Source organism: Mastigoproctus giganteus, chromosome 9 (genome assembly GCF_048544385.1).
Source record: "Mastigoproctus giganteus isolate SK-2022 chromosome 9, ASM4854438v1, whole genome shotgun sequence".
In the NCBI taxonomy this organism is placed as follows: Eukaryota; Metazoa; Arthropoda; class Arachnida; order Uropygi; family Thelyphonidae; genus Mastigoproctus; species Mastigoproctus giganteus.
Window position 1 is genome coordinate 3,738,358 of NC_143583.1, and position 17,407 is coordinate 3,755,764.

Genomic DNA, 17,407 nt, shown 5'->3' on the forward strand with positions numbered 1-17,407 from the left:
ACAAATTTAATTGAAAAGTTGGTGAAACTCAAGCAATTGCTCTTGACCTTTCAAAGACTTCTAATCGTAATTCGCATAACGATATTCTAAATAAGCTTCCATCTTATGGATTGCCAATTCTTTTTTTATAACCGGATTTTCCAATTTTCTCTCTGAATGATCAGGGCCAGATGGTGACAGAGAGCTCTCTGTCTTCTAACTTTTCCAATAATGCTGGTGTTCCCCAAGGTTCAGTTCTTTTACCCACTTTTTTCCTCCTGTACATTAATGACCTCCTTCAATTGACTGAAAATCCTATCCAAAGTTTTGCTGATGATAGCACATTTCTTTCCACCTTCCATTTTGAGAAACCTTAGCCTGCACAAACATCTTCAACTTCTTAGATATCCAGTACAATACTGTTTCATAGACGTTCTGTTTCTGCTGCTGTTTCTTTAGTATTAGTATTATTAACGGATTAACCGCCGCATGGTGCAAGAAAGCCTATGGCTTATTCTGCACCAGCCAAAACAAAAAATTAATAAAAATAAAAAATGAATAACTAAATAATAATAATTAATAGAAAAAAGGAAATCAAACCTATCATCCTATGTGCTTCCCTTACCCGAAAGTACTATCCAGATGACCATTGAATTTCCCCAAACTGTCGGCCTCTATCACCCATAAAGGAAACTTATTCCAGTAATTTATAACTCGCTTGCTAAAATAAAACTTCCTGCAGTCCAATCCAATCTATAATCTTGAAATTTCGTCCTCATTCATTTTACTGATGCCTCTCAGAGCCTTAAACACCTCAATAAAATCTCCTCTAAGGTGTCTAGTTTCCAAACTCTGCAACCCAAATATTCGAAGTCTTTCTTCATAAGGACGCCCTTTTGCCGATCTCACCAGGCGAGTTGTCTTTCTTTAGGTGAGTTCTCCATACTTGAACACAGTATTCCAAGTGTGGTCTAACATAAGCCTTATGTAATGGGATTATCACGTCCCTATCTCAACTTGCAAAAGTTCAATAGATCATCGATAGGACACCATGGGCCTTCCTTGCAATCCGTTTACAATGCTCAGAGAATTTCATGTCTGACCGTATCGTAACACCCAAGTCCCTTTCCTCCAGTACTGGGTTTAGTTGAACTCCACGTGAATAAGTTTTTTTGGGATTACTCTTTCCCAGGTGTAATACCTTACACTTTGTTCGATTAAAGCACAGCTGCCATTTTTCTGACCGTTACTGAAGTATATCTAAGTCTCTGTGAAGAGGCTCAGCTTGACAGTGATCATTAACTACTCTACCAATTTTAACATCATCTGCAAATTTAGACATCACACCCTCTATCCCTTCATCAATGTCGTTTATGAAAATTAAAAACAACAGTGGTCCTAATACTGATCCTTGGGGAACCCCACTTCTTACATCAACCCAATCTGAGGAATAGCCATATATCACAACCCTCTGCCTCCTGCCATGAAGCCATCCTTCTATCAATCTAAGGATTTTCCCAGTGATTCCGACCTGTTCCAGCTTATAAAGCAACCGCTCATGTGGGACTGAGTCAAAAGCTTTGCTGAAATCTAAATAAACAATGTCGAAATTATTCCCTAAATCCAGTTCGTGAGTGACCCTTTCGAAATAGCGAACCAGATTTGTTAAACATGATTTTCCCTTTACAAAACCATGCTGAGTATCCTTGAGAATTTTAATTCGATCCAAATGATCCTGAATTCTACCCATGATCATTGCCTCCATGATTTTCGCTACTACTGAAGTCAGACTGACAGGTCGATAATTTCCAACTTCACTTTTAGAGCCACCCTTATGTGGCTCTAAAAGTGAAGATACATTTGCACTTTTCCAATCCAAGGGAATCAGAGTCTAGTGATGCTCGCATAATTAGCCTCAATGGTTCAATGCACTCGCTTGCCGCCTCTCTTAAGATTATACGGTATATTCCATCAACTCCAGGAGCCTTACTGGTCTGTAGGCTCGAAAGTCTTTTCATTAAATAATCTTGCCAAATTTCAATATCATTAATTACATATTTTTCAACTTCGCTCCCACAATTTCCCATTGCCACAAAAGGCTTTTCATTTGTAAATATCGATGCAAAATAACTGTTGAGTTCATCTGCAACGGCAGCTGGTGTATTTATTACTATCCCCTTTCCCTTACGTAAAGGTCCGATCTGGTTTGTCCTGCTCTTCTTGGCATTTATATATGTGAAGAATTCTTTATTCCCCCCCTCTTTGCTCTGTTTGCTAGCGATTTTTCATAAACTGCCTTTGCCTGTCGGACCTTTTCTGTGGCTCTATTACAGATCACCTTGTAGCTGTTATAGGCTTCAGTACTTTTTATTGCTCTGTAACCTTTCCATGCCACCTTTTTCTGCTCAAGTAATGGGGGAACTTCACTATTCATCCGACTTGGAACCCTCCTCGTGGAGTATTTTTTTAATGGTATATACGCATTCAAGGCATCTGTGATTAATGTTTTAAAAGCGTACCACAGTTCAATTGTATTCATTCTCTGCGCGATATCTACCCAATTAATAGAGTCCATGTAGTACTTTAAGGTATCGTAATTTCCTTTTCTGAAATTAAAACCCAAAAAAAAAAAAAAAGCAACCATCCTTGGTGGGAGTCGAACCCACGACCTTTGGATTAGAAGTCCAACGCGCTATCCACTGCGCTACAAGGACACTTGTAGCACTTTCTTCGTGTAGGCTTTACGGCGCAAGAGCAACATGGCAATAATGCGCCTAACCATGGTAAAATTTAGTGCTCTGTTGATTTTTTTTCAATTTGGATTGCAGTTAAAGTTTACAGTGTGTTATACAGTTTTATTTCTTTAAGGAAAGTGAAGATTTTTTTCCCACATGTGGCGTATCTGCTAAAAGACGAGCAATACTCAGAGTATTCTTTGCTGAAAATGAGGCAGAATTTGTCACTCACAATTGTAAATCGGGCAGTCAGTGAGTATATGATGGACCCTAAGTTGGTTAGTTAGTAGATTTTTAGGAGCATTAGCAACTAAGGCCATATTGCTCCGGGATATGCGGTGGTCATTCCCTGACCTTTCCACATCCTCCGTATTTAGTGGAGACGGGCTCGAACCCCGGTCTAATCAAGAAGCATGTGCTACGCACTGCTGCTCCTTCCCACCTGGCTACGGAGGCACCCCCTAAGTTGGGTGTTGCAGTTTGTGCAACGTGGTGGGTCAGCGGCCTTAAGTAGATAGAGATGTGTCAAGTGTGTGTGGCTTATCCGTAATCGGGTTTATACAACTTCTTCATGTCGGTTCTTACGATGATTGGACTTCGATGATTTGAGATCTTTGTTTAATGCCGAGTAATTTCTTATTGGCCTGACACTGCGAGATGTGTTGCCATTGTTCAAGACATTCTTTCTTTATAATGTACTTGTAGTCAGATGCAGGTGTAGTAAAGGCTTGGGCCAAAGGATCGGTAGTAGTTTTGGCAGCTAGGTCGGCCTGTTCATTTCCAGAAATTCCGGCATAACAAGGGATCCAACATAACAGAACTTGTTATTTCTTCTGGTTTAACTTAGAGTATTCCACATCTGTCTAACCCAAAGAATGATAATCCCCTAAGTAGGGGATTATCATTATTTGGGTTCTGTTTCTGTTGAAAGCATTTTCTCTAGATACTATTGTGGGCACCGTTCTTCTGAATTAGCTTTATAATTCCTTCTGTCTCTCTCAAACCAGTTTCAACATGTGCCACAATCAGTCAATATCCTTTTATTGCGCGACTTCAAACTCACAGAACCAATTTTTTTTACACAGAACAACCTATCTTTGCACATACACTGGTGTTCAGAGAAAGTGCATCACCCCTTGGAACATACCACTTAAAGTGAATACCAACCTAAAGCAGCTAAGTGGTTAATCCCTGCCTCAAGCAACGAGGCACCAACCCTCTGCCTTTTGTTCTCTGAGAAGAGAAAGTAGTTACAGTCGTTTACTGTATACTTGTTCGAGTTTCACAAGGTCAAGCTAAATGGGATTGTGCACGCATACAATATGGAAATCTATTTACAGAGCGCTTACAAATTCACCCTACTTGATCAGTGTTCATATAATTTTCGAAAACATTTAAGCCAGCCTGCAAAGTAAACAAAATCTTCTGCGATTCTCTAAAAGACTATAGTTGTGGAATCCTGAAAAATTGTATTGCCCTTTTATCTGGAATTTTGCGCTGAACTAAAACCATGTCAGATTCTGACGTTGAATATATGAACAGAGACCGCGCAGACGCTGGCAGACGCACTAGAAATGCTAATCTCCTTCATGAGAACGATGAAGCTATGAGAGAACTAAAGAGGCAAAAAAAGCACGCGGAAAGCTAGAAGGACAAGACATAGATCTGGCACAGAGTCCCCCCCTGTAAGGGATATACCTGGTGACCCAGGTAGGGATACATCCAGCGGATCGGATACAGAAAACACTGATGACAAGGAAGAACCACTACAGGGGACCCCAATTGACCAATTCTTAAAACTGCGCGACCTCCTTGAGAAATATATGGCCAAGAAGACCAACAGAATCACTGCTGTCACTCGCACAGGCATTATTAGAATATGGTCGAAAATGGAGGGCATTGTTTACCATCTGCATACAGATAACGAGAAAATGTCGGCCAAATTAGACCTACTCACACAAGAACGGGAAAACAAAATGCTACAACGCCCCCGTTCTTTTGCCGAGGCGTTGAGGAATGGCACTTCATCGCTCAACGAAGAGGTCCCTGTGCAAAAAAATACTATCAGGAAATCTGACAAAAGAACAGATAAATCGCACGTTATCCTGGTGAAACCCACACAGGATACGCAACTAACAACTAGCGACGCAGTTAAGGATGTCTTAACTAGCAATCTCAAGGAGCACATGAAAACCCTAAAGATCAAAAGCATAAGAAAAACCAGGATGCCTGGTGTTATCATTGAAACGGATACTAGGAGGAGGCACTCACTATACTAAAGAGTTCAGAAATCTCCAACATAGGATTGAAGGCGGAAACGCCAAAACGAAAAGGATCTTCCATTATCCTCTTCGGTCTGGACAAGAGTACTACTCCTCAAGAGCTAAAGGAGGAAATATACTACAAAAACCTTAGCGCGCATACAGCAGAGGACGATGTTGATGCTGACATTATACCAAAACATATCACGAAGTCTAAGTCAGCTGCTACAGTAAACTGGGTAGTCGAACTTTCCCCCAGAGCGTGGAAGGTTATTAGCCAACACGAGGGAATCTACATCGGATGGGGGGGGGGGGGCCACCGATTTAAGGAGTACGTTCCAGTTCCCAAATGTTTCAGGTGTCTGCAATTTGGGCACACATCGCACACCTGCAACCAACGGGTCCCAACGTGTGGTCACTGTACCCAGCAGGGACATGAGTTCAAAGACTGCCCTAAAAGGGAGGAACCAGCAGCTTATGCACACTGCAAACGGTCTAAAATACCCCACCTGCACTCCGTCAGGGATGCAAACTGCCCTGTATATATAAAATTTAAGGGAATATACCAAGAGAGAACCAATTATGGATAGATGGTCCACCCAACCACCAACACAGAAGAAGCTGAATTTCTTGCAGATTAATGCACAACATGCCAGAGCAGTGGTTGAACAAATTAAATTAAAAACAGAGGAAGAAAATATTGACATAATTATGCTCCAGGAGCCTTATGCCTACAAGGGTAAGGTCACAGGTTATCCAGCTTCATACAAAATCATTCAAGGTACTACTGATGCACCACCGGCCGCAATCCTAGTCAGTAACACTGAAATCTCTGTAACTAAAGTAGCTCCACTTTGTACATCCTTTAGTGCCTGTGCTCAAGTTCTTACTGCCATGGGATCCTTACATCTGCTCTCACTCTATAGCAGACCTGGTGAAGACATCTCAATTGCGATCGCCATAATACAAACAGCACTTGACCTTCTCCCAGGGGGTAAGCTACTCATAGCCATGGACGCGAATTGTCGCTCCCCCCTGTGGCATAGTCAAACACCTGATCGTACGGTCACTCGAAATGGGGAGGAACTTGAAAACTTCATCCTTGCCTCCAGACTACAAGTACTCAACCAGCCCGGAAATCTCCCCACATACAGTAGCACCCTCTGGGAAAGTACAATCGACATCACCCTCACCACGCCAACTATTTCAGGAAAGTTCAGCAAGTGGAAGGTTAATGAAGCATGGACCACTTCTGACCACAGAGCAATCACCTATTCTCTTGGCCGCTCCGTGGATCGTATTCCCCCAATACCAAGGGATGTAGTGCGATTCTGCACAAAGAAAGCTGACTGGCCATGCTTTCAAGCCGAACTTGTAAGAAGACTTCATGAAGATTCTTCACAACTGAATCACATCACCTCTGAGGACTGTGCAGTTTCCCTCTCCAAGACCATCAAAGAGGCCTGTGCTATGGCAATCCCCAAGAGAAGGCCCTTCAGAAACGCAGTCCCTTGGTGGAATGCTGAACTACAAGATATGAGAAAGAGAGTCCACCAAGCTCGTAAAACTTTTCAGAGAGCCCGTGCTCACCTCCCACCCTTGGAGGTCGAAGCCGCAAAAGACAGTTACCGATTCTTAAGGAACAGTTACACTACCATGATTAGACGCTGCAAGAAAGCCTCATGGCAGAATTTGGTCTCGATCACAGGAAATGATAACCTCTGGGGAGTTGTCTATCGTATCGTTGTGAACAAACTCCCTAGAGGTGAAGTCTTCAGTACAACTGTAAAGCCTGATGGTTCTTCCACCTTTACGTGGGAGGACTCTGTCCATAACATGCTAAATACCCTCTTTCCAACAGATGATGCACAGCTAACTTAAGAGCAGCTACAGATTGTTACCGCTAACGATTCTTATACAACAGAAAATACTGAAGAACCATTTACAAATGACGATCTAAAAGCTGCACTGGACAAAACTAAAGAAAATAAAACTCCTGGCAATGACCTCCTCGAGGTGGATGTTATCAAGAAATTTGCAACCTACTTCCCTAACACCATGCTCGCCACTTTCAACAGATGCCTAATGGAAGGCCACTTTCCTGCTATCTGGAAGGAGGCATGCCTTAAACTCATCTTGAAGAAGCCAGACAAACCACCTGAAGAGCCAAAATCTTACAGGCCAATTGCTCTCTTGCCAGTCCTAGGCAAACTTCTAGAAAGGCTTCTCCTCAGCAGGTTGTCAAAATGCTACTCTAAAGAAAACCTCATTTCTCCACTTCAGTACGGTTTCAAAGCTGGTTGCAGCACTGAAGATGCTTTTCTTAAATTAATATCTACTGTTTCAAGCACTCAAGGCAAGTATGTGCTAGCCATCACAGTTGACTTTGCTGGAGCGTTTGATCGGTTGTGGTGGCCAAGTATTCTCAGAAGACTCCGACAAGCCAAAGCACCACTCAACCTTTATAGCTGTGTCAAGGAGTACCTGAGATACCTTAAGATCCTTAAGATCCTGAGATCCTTAAGCGCCGGGCTCTGGCCCTCATCTATAATGCCATATTTTTGCCAATAGCTTGCTATGGAGCCTCAGTATGGTGTACTAGGGCCTCCCTCGACCGAAATCGCCGTAAACTAGACTCCATACAGCGTTCTATGCTCCTTGCCGTAACAAGGGCGTGCCGTACAGTAAGCACCCCAGCTCTGCAGGTGCTAGCTGGATGTATACCCCTACACCTAGAGGTAATAAGAAGAGGATTATATCAACGATTGAAGAAGAGTATTCCCACCGAAACAGCAAGCATCACTCTTAACCTTGACAACAACCCCAAACAGGAAAGGAAGAGAATCTCTGAAATTATGTACAGGACCTGGCAAGAGACATTGGACACCACCAACAAAGGATTGATAAACGAAAAGTTCATTCCCTCTGTGAACCTCATCAGTCCAAAGCCTCCTCGCTGGTTCTCACCAGGCCTCCATACTACATTTCTATTGACAGGCCACGGACCTTTTAAAGCGAAGCTAACATCCCTAGGCATAGAAGAAGATCCGCTGTGTCACTGCGGGGCTGAAGAAACGTGGGATCACGTGATGTATGATTGCCATGAATATCACGAGTTCCGGCTAAGGTTTGCCACTAAAATGCAAGAAAATCCCCGGCATTATGAGCACTTGATTATAATGGACGAGCAGCGCTATGCCGCCTTTACAGAGTTTGCGCAGTCTGTCTTCACTGCTAGACGGGTTAGACACCCAAACACCACCCATTTAAGATCACAGTAAGAAACTTCCTGGATATGACAGTCCTCTCAGGAGAAGGAAAAAAAAAAAAAAAACACTCCTTCCTTCCGTCGTACCAGGAGTGACAGAACCTACACCAGCACAGCTCAGCTTTTAGGCCTCCCTAGCCACGCTCCCTTGCGTGGTCCTTTGCCTCCACTCCCTGGCGGGAGGGGGAGTTCATCCCTGGTGTTCTCCCCCCTCGCCACCCCTCTTTTTCACTCTGGTGAGGCATGGGCCTGCTCCACTGACTTGGGGTCATCTTCCCTATGGACCCCGTATCTCTGTCTTTTCCCCCCAGTCTTCAGTCTCCCTCCCCTTCTCTAACTTACAACTAGTGTCTGAATCAACTCCAAAATGTTTGAGCCCTACATCCAAAAACTTAACAACATCAAATCGCCCAATTAGTACTCCCTTTGTTTTTGGCTGACCCCTATCTATAGCGTGTTTTTTTTTTTTTTTTTTTTTTAGGTCCTTACCACTGAAATCTCAGGAAATTAGGTGGCAGGACCTGCCAGAGTAAATAACTAAGTAGTGTACCTGGTCTGCCTCCACGGGGCGGAGTGGGGCAACGTTGGGTCCCATTAGGGGCCCAGCGGCTAAATGACCAGATGAACAACGGTACACGACACTACACAAATACAAAATCCATATACTTTTAAACCTCTGGAATTGACAGTGTTCTGTTTCACACCCACAATGTATAGCACACGGAGATGGGGAAACCCCTGGTGCCGTTTGACACTAAACACACTCTACACTCTACACTCTACTACCCCTTAAAATTGTAATTGTCGTCCGAATAACTTAAGTATATGGCAATATTTCGTACAGATTGCATCAGATAAGATTTACACGCGTAGGTGATGACGTAATACTGCATCAGCTGTTACTTGCAGCTATACTACTATTTAGTGCAAGAGTTGCAGTCATTCATTGCTTGTGTCAGGATGGCGAGTTACGTGCAGTTGACGCCACGAAGAAAGAGTGCTATTGTTTGTTTTTTTTTACGTGAGGAAGGATGTTCTTCCCGTCATATTGTTTATAGAGTGTCTTGTAATCAGTCGACAGTGAGTAGATTTCTTTCCAAACTCAACAATACTGGTTCTGCTGTTAGGAAAAAAGGAACCGGACGCCGCAAACGAGTCTGTACGCCAAAACAGGACCGGGTTTCGAAGCGCTTATGCCTTAACAACTGTAAAGTTTTTTCGTCTGAAAAGAGAACAGGAAAAACATACAGAAGTGGTAGCGAGTGCAGTAAGCCAGAAGACGCCTGTTCAAAGATGGACTTTTCGTCCTAAGAAGAAGCCCCGCCTCACACAAAAAAATTAAAAAGGCCCGATTAATTTGGTGTGAGGAGCATGTCAAATGAAACCCCGAGCAGTGGAAGTCAGTTATTTTCTCGGATGAGAAGAAATTCAACCTGCATGGCTCTGATGGGAGACAAACGATTCCCCCGCCACTAACATGGTGAAGAATACCATCCAGACTTTATGGTGTCTACAGTGAAATTCCCTACCAGCACCCCAAATGATATGGGGGTGCATTTCGTATCACCTGCAGTTTACAAAAAGTTCCGTCTGGCTACCAATGGATACCTGACTATATTGGAAGGCAAATCGCTGCCAACCATTAAAGACCATTTCAACCGGCAAAGTAACTGCATCTTTCAGGACGACTCTGCTCCTTGTCATCTGGCGAAAAGTGTAAGTAGGCACTTCTGTAGTTACTTTAGCTTCATTTCTGCATTAGAGGTTCGACAGTAATGTGTTTACATTTGTTAGAGATGAAAATATGGTTGGAAGAACGGTCCATTGCAACTATTAGCTGGCCAGGAAACAGCCTGGCCGGACCTGAATCCTATAGAGAACTGTTAGCATCATTTGGAATGTGCAGATGCCAGAAAGAAACCAAAGACCCTTTGTGGAAGCCGTAATTTTTTTATATATACAGACACATTTATTTATAAGCATTTAGTATATACAAAACAGTGATATTTCAATAAATCTTCAATTAAAAGAATTTATCTATGAAATTTGAAACTGGTTGTTTTGGCACTGTGACTACAGTGACTATCACTCTAACTTTTAGAAAAGCTAAAAGACATTTCTGGATGGAATTGGTGGATATAATGGCTACTGCCATTATGAAGTTAATGGTACCAGTTTCAACCGTGGAGCTTATACACAGACAGAATATAATTTTATGTTTATATTGTCAGAGGTTTATCCATTTTTATAATAGCTGCACTTCCTATCTTTGGATTAAACCTTCTCACTACATAAATATTATCAGTAGTTGTTGCTAATACAACTGGTCCACCATTACTGTCAGGAATGTTCAGTGCAATAATTGAACCTTCACTAAGGTCTTGTGATCATAGAGGCTCATATAAACAAAGATATCGCAAATCTTCTGGCTTTATGATGTAGTATACCATTACCATTCCCTTCTCCATACCCCAGGCTAACAGACTTCCCCAGTAAGCAATATTTACAATATGGCCTTGTAGTTTTTTCACTGGATTGAAACAATAGTAGTATTTCCCATCAAGTGATATAAAAAGTTGTTTGTCATATATCAACAAAAATATAATATTCTTCTGAAAAATGAAAACATTTCTAATATGAAATCTGGTATCTGCTAATGGAACATTACAGCTGTCTGGAACAGAAAAGCACAAATTAGGTAGTAGTAGCAGTGGCATGCGATGCAAGAAAGCAAGTGTATGAGCTTATACAGCATCAGACAAAAACAAATTCACACAACCATTCCCTCTAAATGTTTGTCCAGTTCCTCCTTAAATGTATTTAACCTATCAACTTCCACAACGACAGATGGAAGTTTGTTCCAGCAATTAACCACCCGCTGGCTAAAGGCAAATTTCTGCACATCTATTCTACAGTTGTCTTTCCCCAATTTGAATTTATGCCCCCTTAGGTTCGTAATCTGAACAAGTGGAAAAATCCCTTCAGAATTCAGCGTGCTCAACCCATTCAAGGATTTATACGCCTCAATCAGATCACCGCACAGGTGCCTAGTCTCCAGCCACTGCAATTTGCAGAACTTAAGCCTCTCTTGGTAAGAGGATCCCTTCATTCCCCTCACCAATCTTGTTGCCTTCCTCTGTACACACTCAGGCAAATCTACATTCTTCCTAAAATGAGGCCTCCAGACCTGTACGCAGTACTCAAGGCGTAACCTGACCATTGCCTTATACAGAGGGACAATCACCTCCTTTTCCCTGCTAGAAAAATTCCTATATATCATTGACAAAACCCCATGACCTGCCTTGGCAGCCTGTCTGCATTGCTCAGAAAACTTCATATCTGACTGCACAATTACTCCCAGGTCTTTTTCATTTTTTACCACCTTAAATGAAATACCACACAGTTGGTACTTTTCTCTCGGGTTACTTCTACCCATATGCAGTACTTTGCATTTGTCAAGGTTAAACTTCAGTTTCCACTTGTCAGCCATCTCCCCAAATTTTCTAGATCCTATTGCAGCAGCAAACTGCCATTACTGTCATTAACAACCCTGTCAACCTTTCTATCATCTGCAAACTTCGGTACAATTGGGCTCCATTCTCCACTTTCAAGTGAAAATTTTGTTGATGAACCAGAGAGAGAAATGCAAAATATTTTATTATGCCAAAATCCAATCCAATGAACAAGCGCTTTAGGAATGATATTAAGCAAAAGACTAGCATTCATACGCTGGTATGGATGAGTACTTTTCATATTCCAAACAGACACAGTAGACTGCAAAACAATCTCTAAATATCTTCACTTCTTATAAACTGCATGGGTGGTGAAGAATTATCATAATAATCATCATCATTATCGCTATCACTGATTCGGAATAGAGAGGAAATATGAATTGTAAAGTCATTTGAGACAGATATTACGTGATGGTGATCAGAGTACTATTTTTCAAAGCCATATGGACCTAAATGTAAGACAACTAAAGCAATATCTGCAACTAACCTAAGGTGCTGAGAACAAACACGCTTTAGTTCACCAGTGCAGCTATTCCATAGACAGACACTGCCATTTCTGTGTCCAGTAACTACATAGGAACCTGATATTTTGACACAAGAAACAAGATTCATATTGAAGGTTGACATACATTTTGTCCAATAAGGCACTATATGACCAGGAAACCACTGAATATATATTTTTCTCCAGTTTATTAGGATGGCATTTTCTCGGCTATGGCTTGCCTTATATTCATTAGAAAGTTTCTGGTAAGATAGAACTAGATTGCCAATCAATTCTTCGAGAACTGTTCTTGATATTTCTTTAAGACAACATATTTTCCAAACATCAGAAATTCTTTGCACGTCGTGTATATTGCTAAACTATGTCTGACAAACTTGTTCAGCACGGCCTAAAGACTGACCATCTAAATTACTAAATATCCTTTCTAATATTTCTGATGGTAAATTTCAAATTTCCATTTGTTGTCTGATAATGTAAGTATTCTAAGGCGAAAACATATTTATTCTACTATTTAGTGGTGTCCAATCATCGCTTCAAATTTTCTCAGCCCTGCATTTAGATGCAACACATCCATGCTGTTACAAAATTTTCCAAAAATTTTCACATCTTAGAGCCACGAAGAAATGGTGATGATGAATAAAGCCACATTATAACACAAAGTAATCTTAATGTAAATTTGCTTAAATTGCAAAAATTTATAAAACATCAACTGTACGTCCATTTAAAAATACCAAAGCTCAGAAAATGTGTTTGCAACCACGAACTACCAATTGATTATCTTCAGAAATTAATCTTGTCAATGTCTCGAAGGTGTGCTGCTGTCATCAGGGCCAGAGGTGGGCGATTCAACTAAATATTAGTTTGCACCTGATGAACTTTTCATTTTGTTTTCCGTTTAAAATGATAAACTGAAGCAAATTCTGATAACATTTCAGCCATAATTGTCGTTTTTACCAAAACTGTTGTATAAAATTACTGTTGTAATTTTGGAATATTTTGAGAGCATCTGTCACATATTACTTAGCTTTGCCCTAACTATTAATGAAATCTTTTGTTTATATTTCTATTTGTGATGTACACAATTAATGTAACATTCCATCGCGGAAAAGGGTTAGAAATGTGAAATTCCTAAGTGATGCACTTTTCTTTGAACACCGGTGTATTTCTTCAAAATTACAGAAATTCAAGCGTAATGTCACCGCTTGCAGTTTTCATTTTCTTCTCAGAAACTTGACTTCATGCTTAGTAGTAAGTATTATAGGCTCAAATGCCTTTCCTGTTTGGAGTTTTCATTAAAAATTAATAAATCTGTTTACGAAATGTGCCTAATAAAATGAATAATGCAGAAATCGTTCTCATGTTCTAACATTTTTTCTCCACAGTAATATCTGTAAACCCCGAGTTTGCAGTACCCCACATGAGTATCTCAATATGCCCGGATTATAATGCTCATCGTACGTAAATGAGTGCAATCCCCTTTAGCAGGCCTCACAAAAATGCAAAAACAAAGATAAACCGACGCGTAAAAATCCGAATTAAATTGAATCTTCGTTGGTATGTATTCGACGAATTCATAGTTTGATGAATATTACATTTGATGATTTACATTAAATAATTAGTTTCGCATATGCAAAATGGTACTCGTTCTGCAATGTGTTATATTTTATATAAATAAAGAAGAACGCGCTCCGGTAAGACTTTTTATTTTTAAATCTCATCAAATTGAACATATTTGCTCCATTGATGAAATAATCAAATACGTTGATGGACTTAATAATCTTCAAGAGAAGAATTATTTTTGTTGGCATCAGAGGCATGCAAGCATCGTCTTAACCTCGCCACCTAAGGAGCACAATCGAAGAAAATGTGATTAGTAGTGGCATGTGATGCAAGAAAGCAAGTGTATGAGCTTATGCAGCATCAGCCAAAAAAAAAAAAAAATTACAAAACAATCCCCTCTAAATATTTGTCCAGTTCCTTCTTAAATTTATTCAACCTATCAACTTCCACAACGACAGATTTTTTTTTTTTTTTATGAGAACCCCAAACACGAAAGGTATCAAAACCTATAGTACTTAGTACCGTGCATGGGTTGAAGGAGAAGTATGGGGAGAGGGGGATGCCGGAAACTTTGCTCTAGAGACTAAACATGGGTGGGTTTCACCATTTCAAGTCTCCAATAAGCAGAGTGGTGGTATGGTATTTCACCGGTTGATGAAAGTCATCTACCACCTGACGGAAGTTTCTTGCAGCAATTAAACTCCCGCTGGCTAAAGGCAAATATCCGCACATCTATTCTACATCTGTCCTTCCTCAATTTCAATTTATGCCCCTTGAGGTTCGTAATCTGAACAAGTGGAAGAATCCCATCGAATTCAACGTGCTCAGCCCATTCAAGGCCTTATACACCTCAATCAGATCACATCGCAGGTGCCTAGTTTCCAGCTGAACTTAAACCTCTCCTGGTTAGAGGATCCCTTCATTCCCCTCACCAATCTTGTTGCCCTTCTCTGTACAAGCTCAAGCAAACCTACATCCTTCCTAAAATGAGGCCTCCAGACCTGCATGCAGTACTCAAAGCGTGGCCTGACCATTGTCTTATACAGAGGGACAATCACCTCCTTCTCCATGCTAACAAAATTCCTGTATATCATTGACAATACCCCATGACCTGCCCTGGCAGCCTGTCTGCATTGCTCAGAAAACTTCAAATCTGACTGCACTCCCAGCTCTTTCAAAGTCTAATGCGTGAGGTGGTAATTGATGCTCAATATTTATATAATCTCCACACGTAGAAATCTTAGTCTGAGGATGCCATTATCACGTTGGTTTCATTATCGTGAGAATCTCATCATTCAGAGCATACTGTTGGAAATGGAAACACTGAACAGGGAAAAAATGACCGATCTTAAACCAACTTCAGTTTCCCCTCGTACCAACAGAGTCCTAACTAGCTTACGCACTGCAAGTGAATGTCTGAAGGATTTTTCCTCTCCCCTCAATCATATGACCGAATAATAAATTTCTCTAAATTGCATTTTTAAATCTCCCCACCCAGAAAAACTTTAAAAATCCGCCCACGGGTGGTCAGGAACAGCACTCTATCTGGGGTGACTTCGATTAATTATTTTCAGACGTTTCATCGTGGAAGACACGTAATTCGCCGTGTTCAGCTAAGCATCCCCAACCAGGAAATTCCGCCACATTTATCGAACTGCAGTCGTACAGAATGGAAATTTTAAGCCGCTCTCTGCCGTCCCCGAACGCCTTTGTCATGCATAAACAATGGGGCCCAATCCGATTTTCATTCCCTTCACGGAAGACGCAAAAAAACTTCGCAGAGTCCCTCGTGTTAGACTGCGCAAGAAAAAAAATAAGGGCGGAAATTAAAGAAGCCCAACAAAAATAATTATTTCCATTCCGAATAACACACACACACACACAGCTTTGTTTCTTCTTTCGCGGCACGTGCTGGGCGACGTACCCGCATGGATTAAATCTACATAGCAAACGACGCAACTAAATGGTGTTCGGCAAACAGCCTTCTGCGAAGTCCCTCGTGGGAGTCACGCACGCGCCAAGTGAAAAATGAACCCCATTAAAAGTTCGCTCGATTCAACCGAACTGAACCCAGTTCGAAAGACAACTTCAAGCACAGGGGAGTGCAGGAATGAACGAAGGAAATTAATTACACGTGCCGTGGTGTCTCTCCCCCCCCGAAAAAACTTTTCCCCTCCCTCGAACTGAAAACCCAAACAGTCGGATGACTACAGCGTCTTCGCGTCACGTGGTCTAATTAGCAGAAAGGGAGCGAGAGAGAAATGTCCGCAGAAATGGGCTTCGTCGCAAGTAAGTGTCGTGTGCATTAGTGCCTGTGACAACCAAACTCCCTCAACGAGCATCAAATGCTTCTTCCCAATCACCGAAACTGCATCCACTGCGGGGCAGGGCACTCGCTCGCTCGCTTAACAGGCCCAAATACAAAATGCACCGATTAAAGCACTGCTGAAAGCAAAGAATTTTGGAAATTTCTGATCTTCCTCGGAGTTTGTCTTCATTTAAGCACGACGTACAATCGGAACCACAAAATTTTGAGCAGCAACTTGAAATGAGATGAACTTGGAACGGCACGCGATAAACGAAAAGGACGACCAAGACCGCTTCGAATGAGGAGATTAAGGCTTCGCGAGATCGTCCTTGCACTTCGCGAGACAATTCTAGACGCGACAAACAGCGTTTATTAGCACGAAACAAAATCGCAGCAACCCAACAGAAACAAAAAAAAAAAAAAAAACTGCCGAAAAACTCATCCAACGAAAAACTTGGGATACGTCACACAGGGCCAATGTCACGGCTACGATAATAACGGATCCTAAACATTTGCCACGATTAGGAAACAATGAAAGAAAGAATTTAAGACAAAGAGAGTAAAGTATCTGTTTCAGTTAAGAAATGCTCAATGCTCCAAATAACGAGCGAGTAGACATTCTCCTTCGAGTAAAGCGAAATTCTTCTGCGTGCCGAGACTCATGAGGATACAAACGAACATACTTTGTAATATTTTGTATTCGGACAATCCAACGGAATTCTGAATTAGAAAATAAACGCAGCTGACACCAGAAAGAAAGGGCCCATTAAAGCCTCGTAATTATTTAATTACCTTGTCTGTTAATAAAGGAGGCAGGGTAAAGAGAAAACATGCAATGAAACAGAGTATAATTTGAGATAGTTCCAATAAATGGCAATCCTCAAATAAGTGAAAGAGGATCACAACGGAAAAACAATTTGCTTTTTGAGTTCTCTACTGCTTTAGTGGATTCGCGTTGGGAATTTCAAAATTTACTTCAAATTGTGAAATTACTATATTACTATGATACCTTACTTCAAATTTTGAAGTCTATTCTACTCCCTAGATATCTGTCTGTGACCCACAATGACTTTCAAGTAACTATTGACGTCTCAAGAGGCATCCCACAAGGAAGCGTACCGTCAGCTATCCTGTTTGCAGCATTGGAGCCTTTCCTTGCTCAGAATCCGAACTTTGTCTCTTATGCCGACGATCTGAAGTTCTACGTCAGCTGAGATCATAATCATCAGATTCCTGATATCAACCAACAAGCTTATAGGCAGATATTGAGCTTGGAAAGTTA

The 17,407-nt window shown here is 41.3% G+C and overlaps 1 protein-coding gene and 1 non-coding gene across 2 annotated transcripts; both read right to left on the reverse strand.

Annotated features, from left to right (window-relative positions):
- Window positions 1-2,620: 2,620 nt before the first annotated feature.
- Window positions 2,621-2,693, reverse strand: TRNAR-UCU (transfer RNA arginine (anticodon UCU)). Its single transcript has one exon. It is a non-coding gene; the product is annotated as a tRNA-Arg (tRNA).
- A 9,488-nt stretch (window positions 2,694-12,181) lies between these two features.
- LOC150080031 (uncharacterized) lies at window positions 12,182-12,703 on the reverse strand (the record flags this gene model as incomplete). Its single annotated transcript, XM_090381629.1, has 2 exons — window positions 12,182-12,402; window positions 12,628-12,703. Coding segments are annotated over 2 exons (297 nt in total), but the record flags the coding sequence as incomplete, so codon positions are not given.
- Window positions 12,704-17,407: the final 4,704 nt, after the last annotated feature.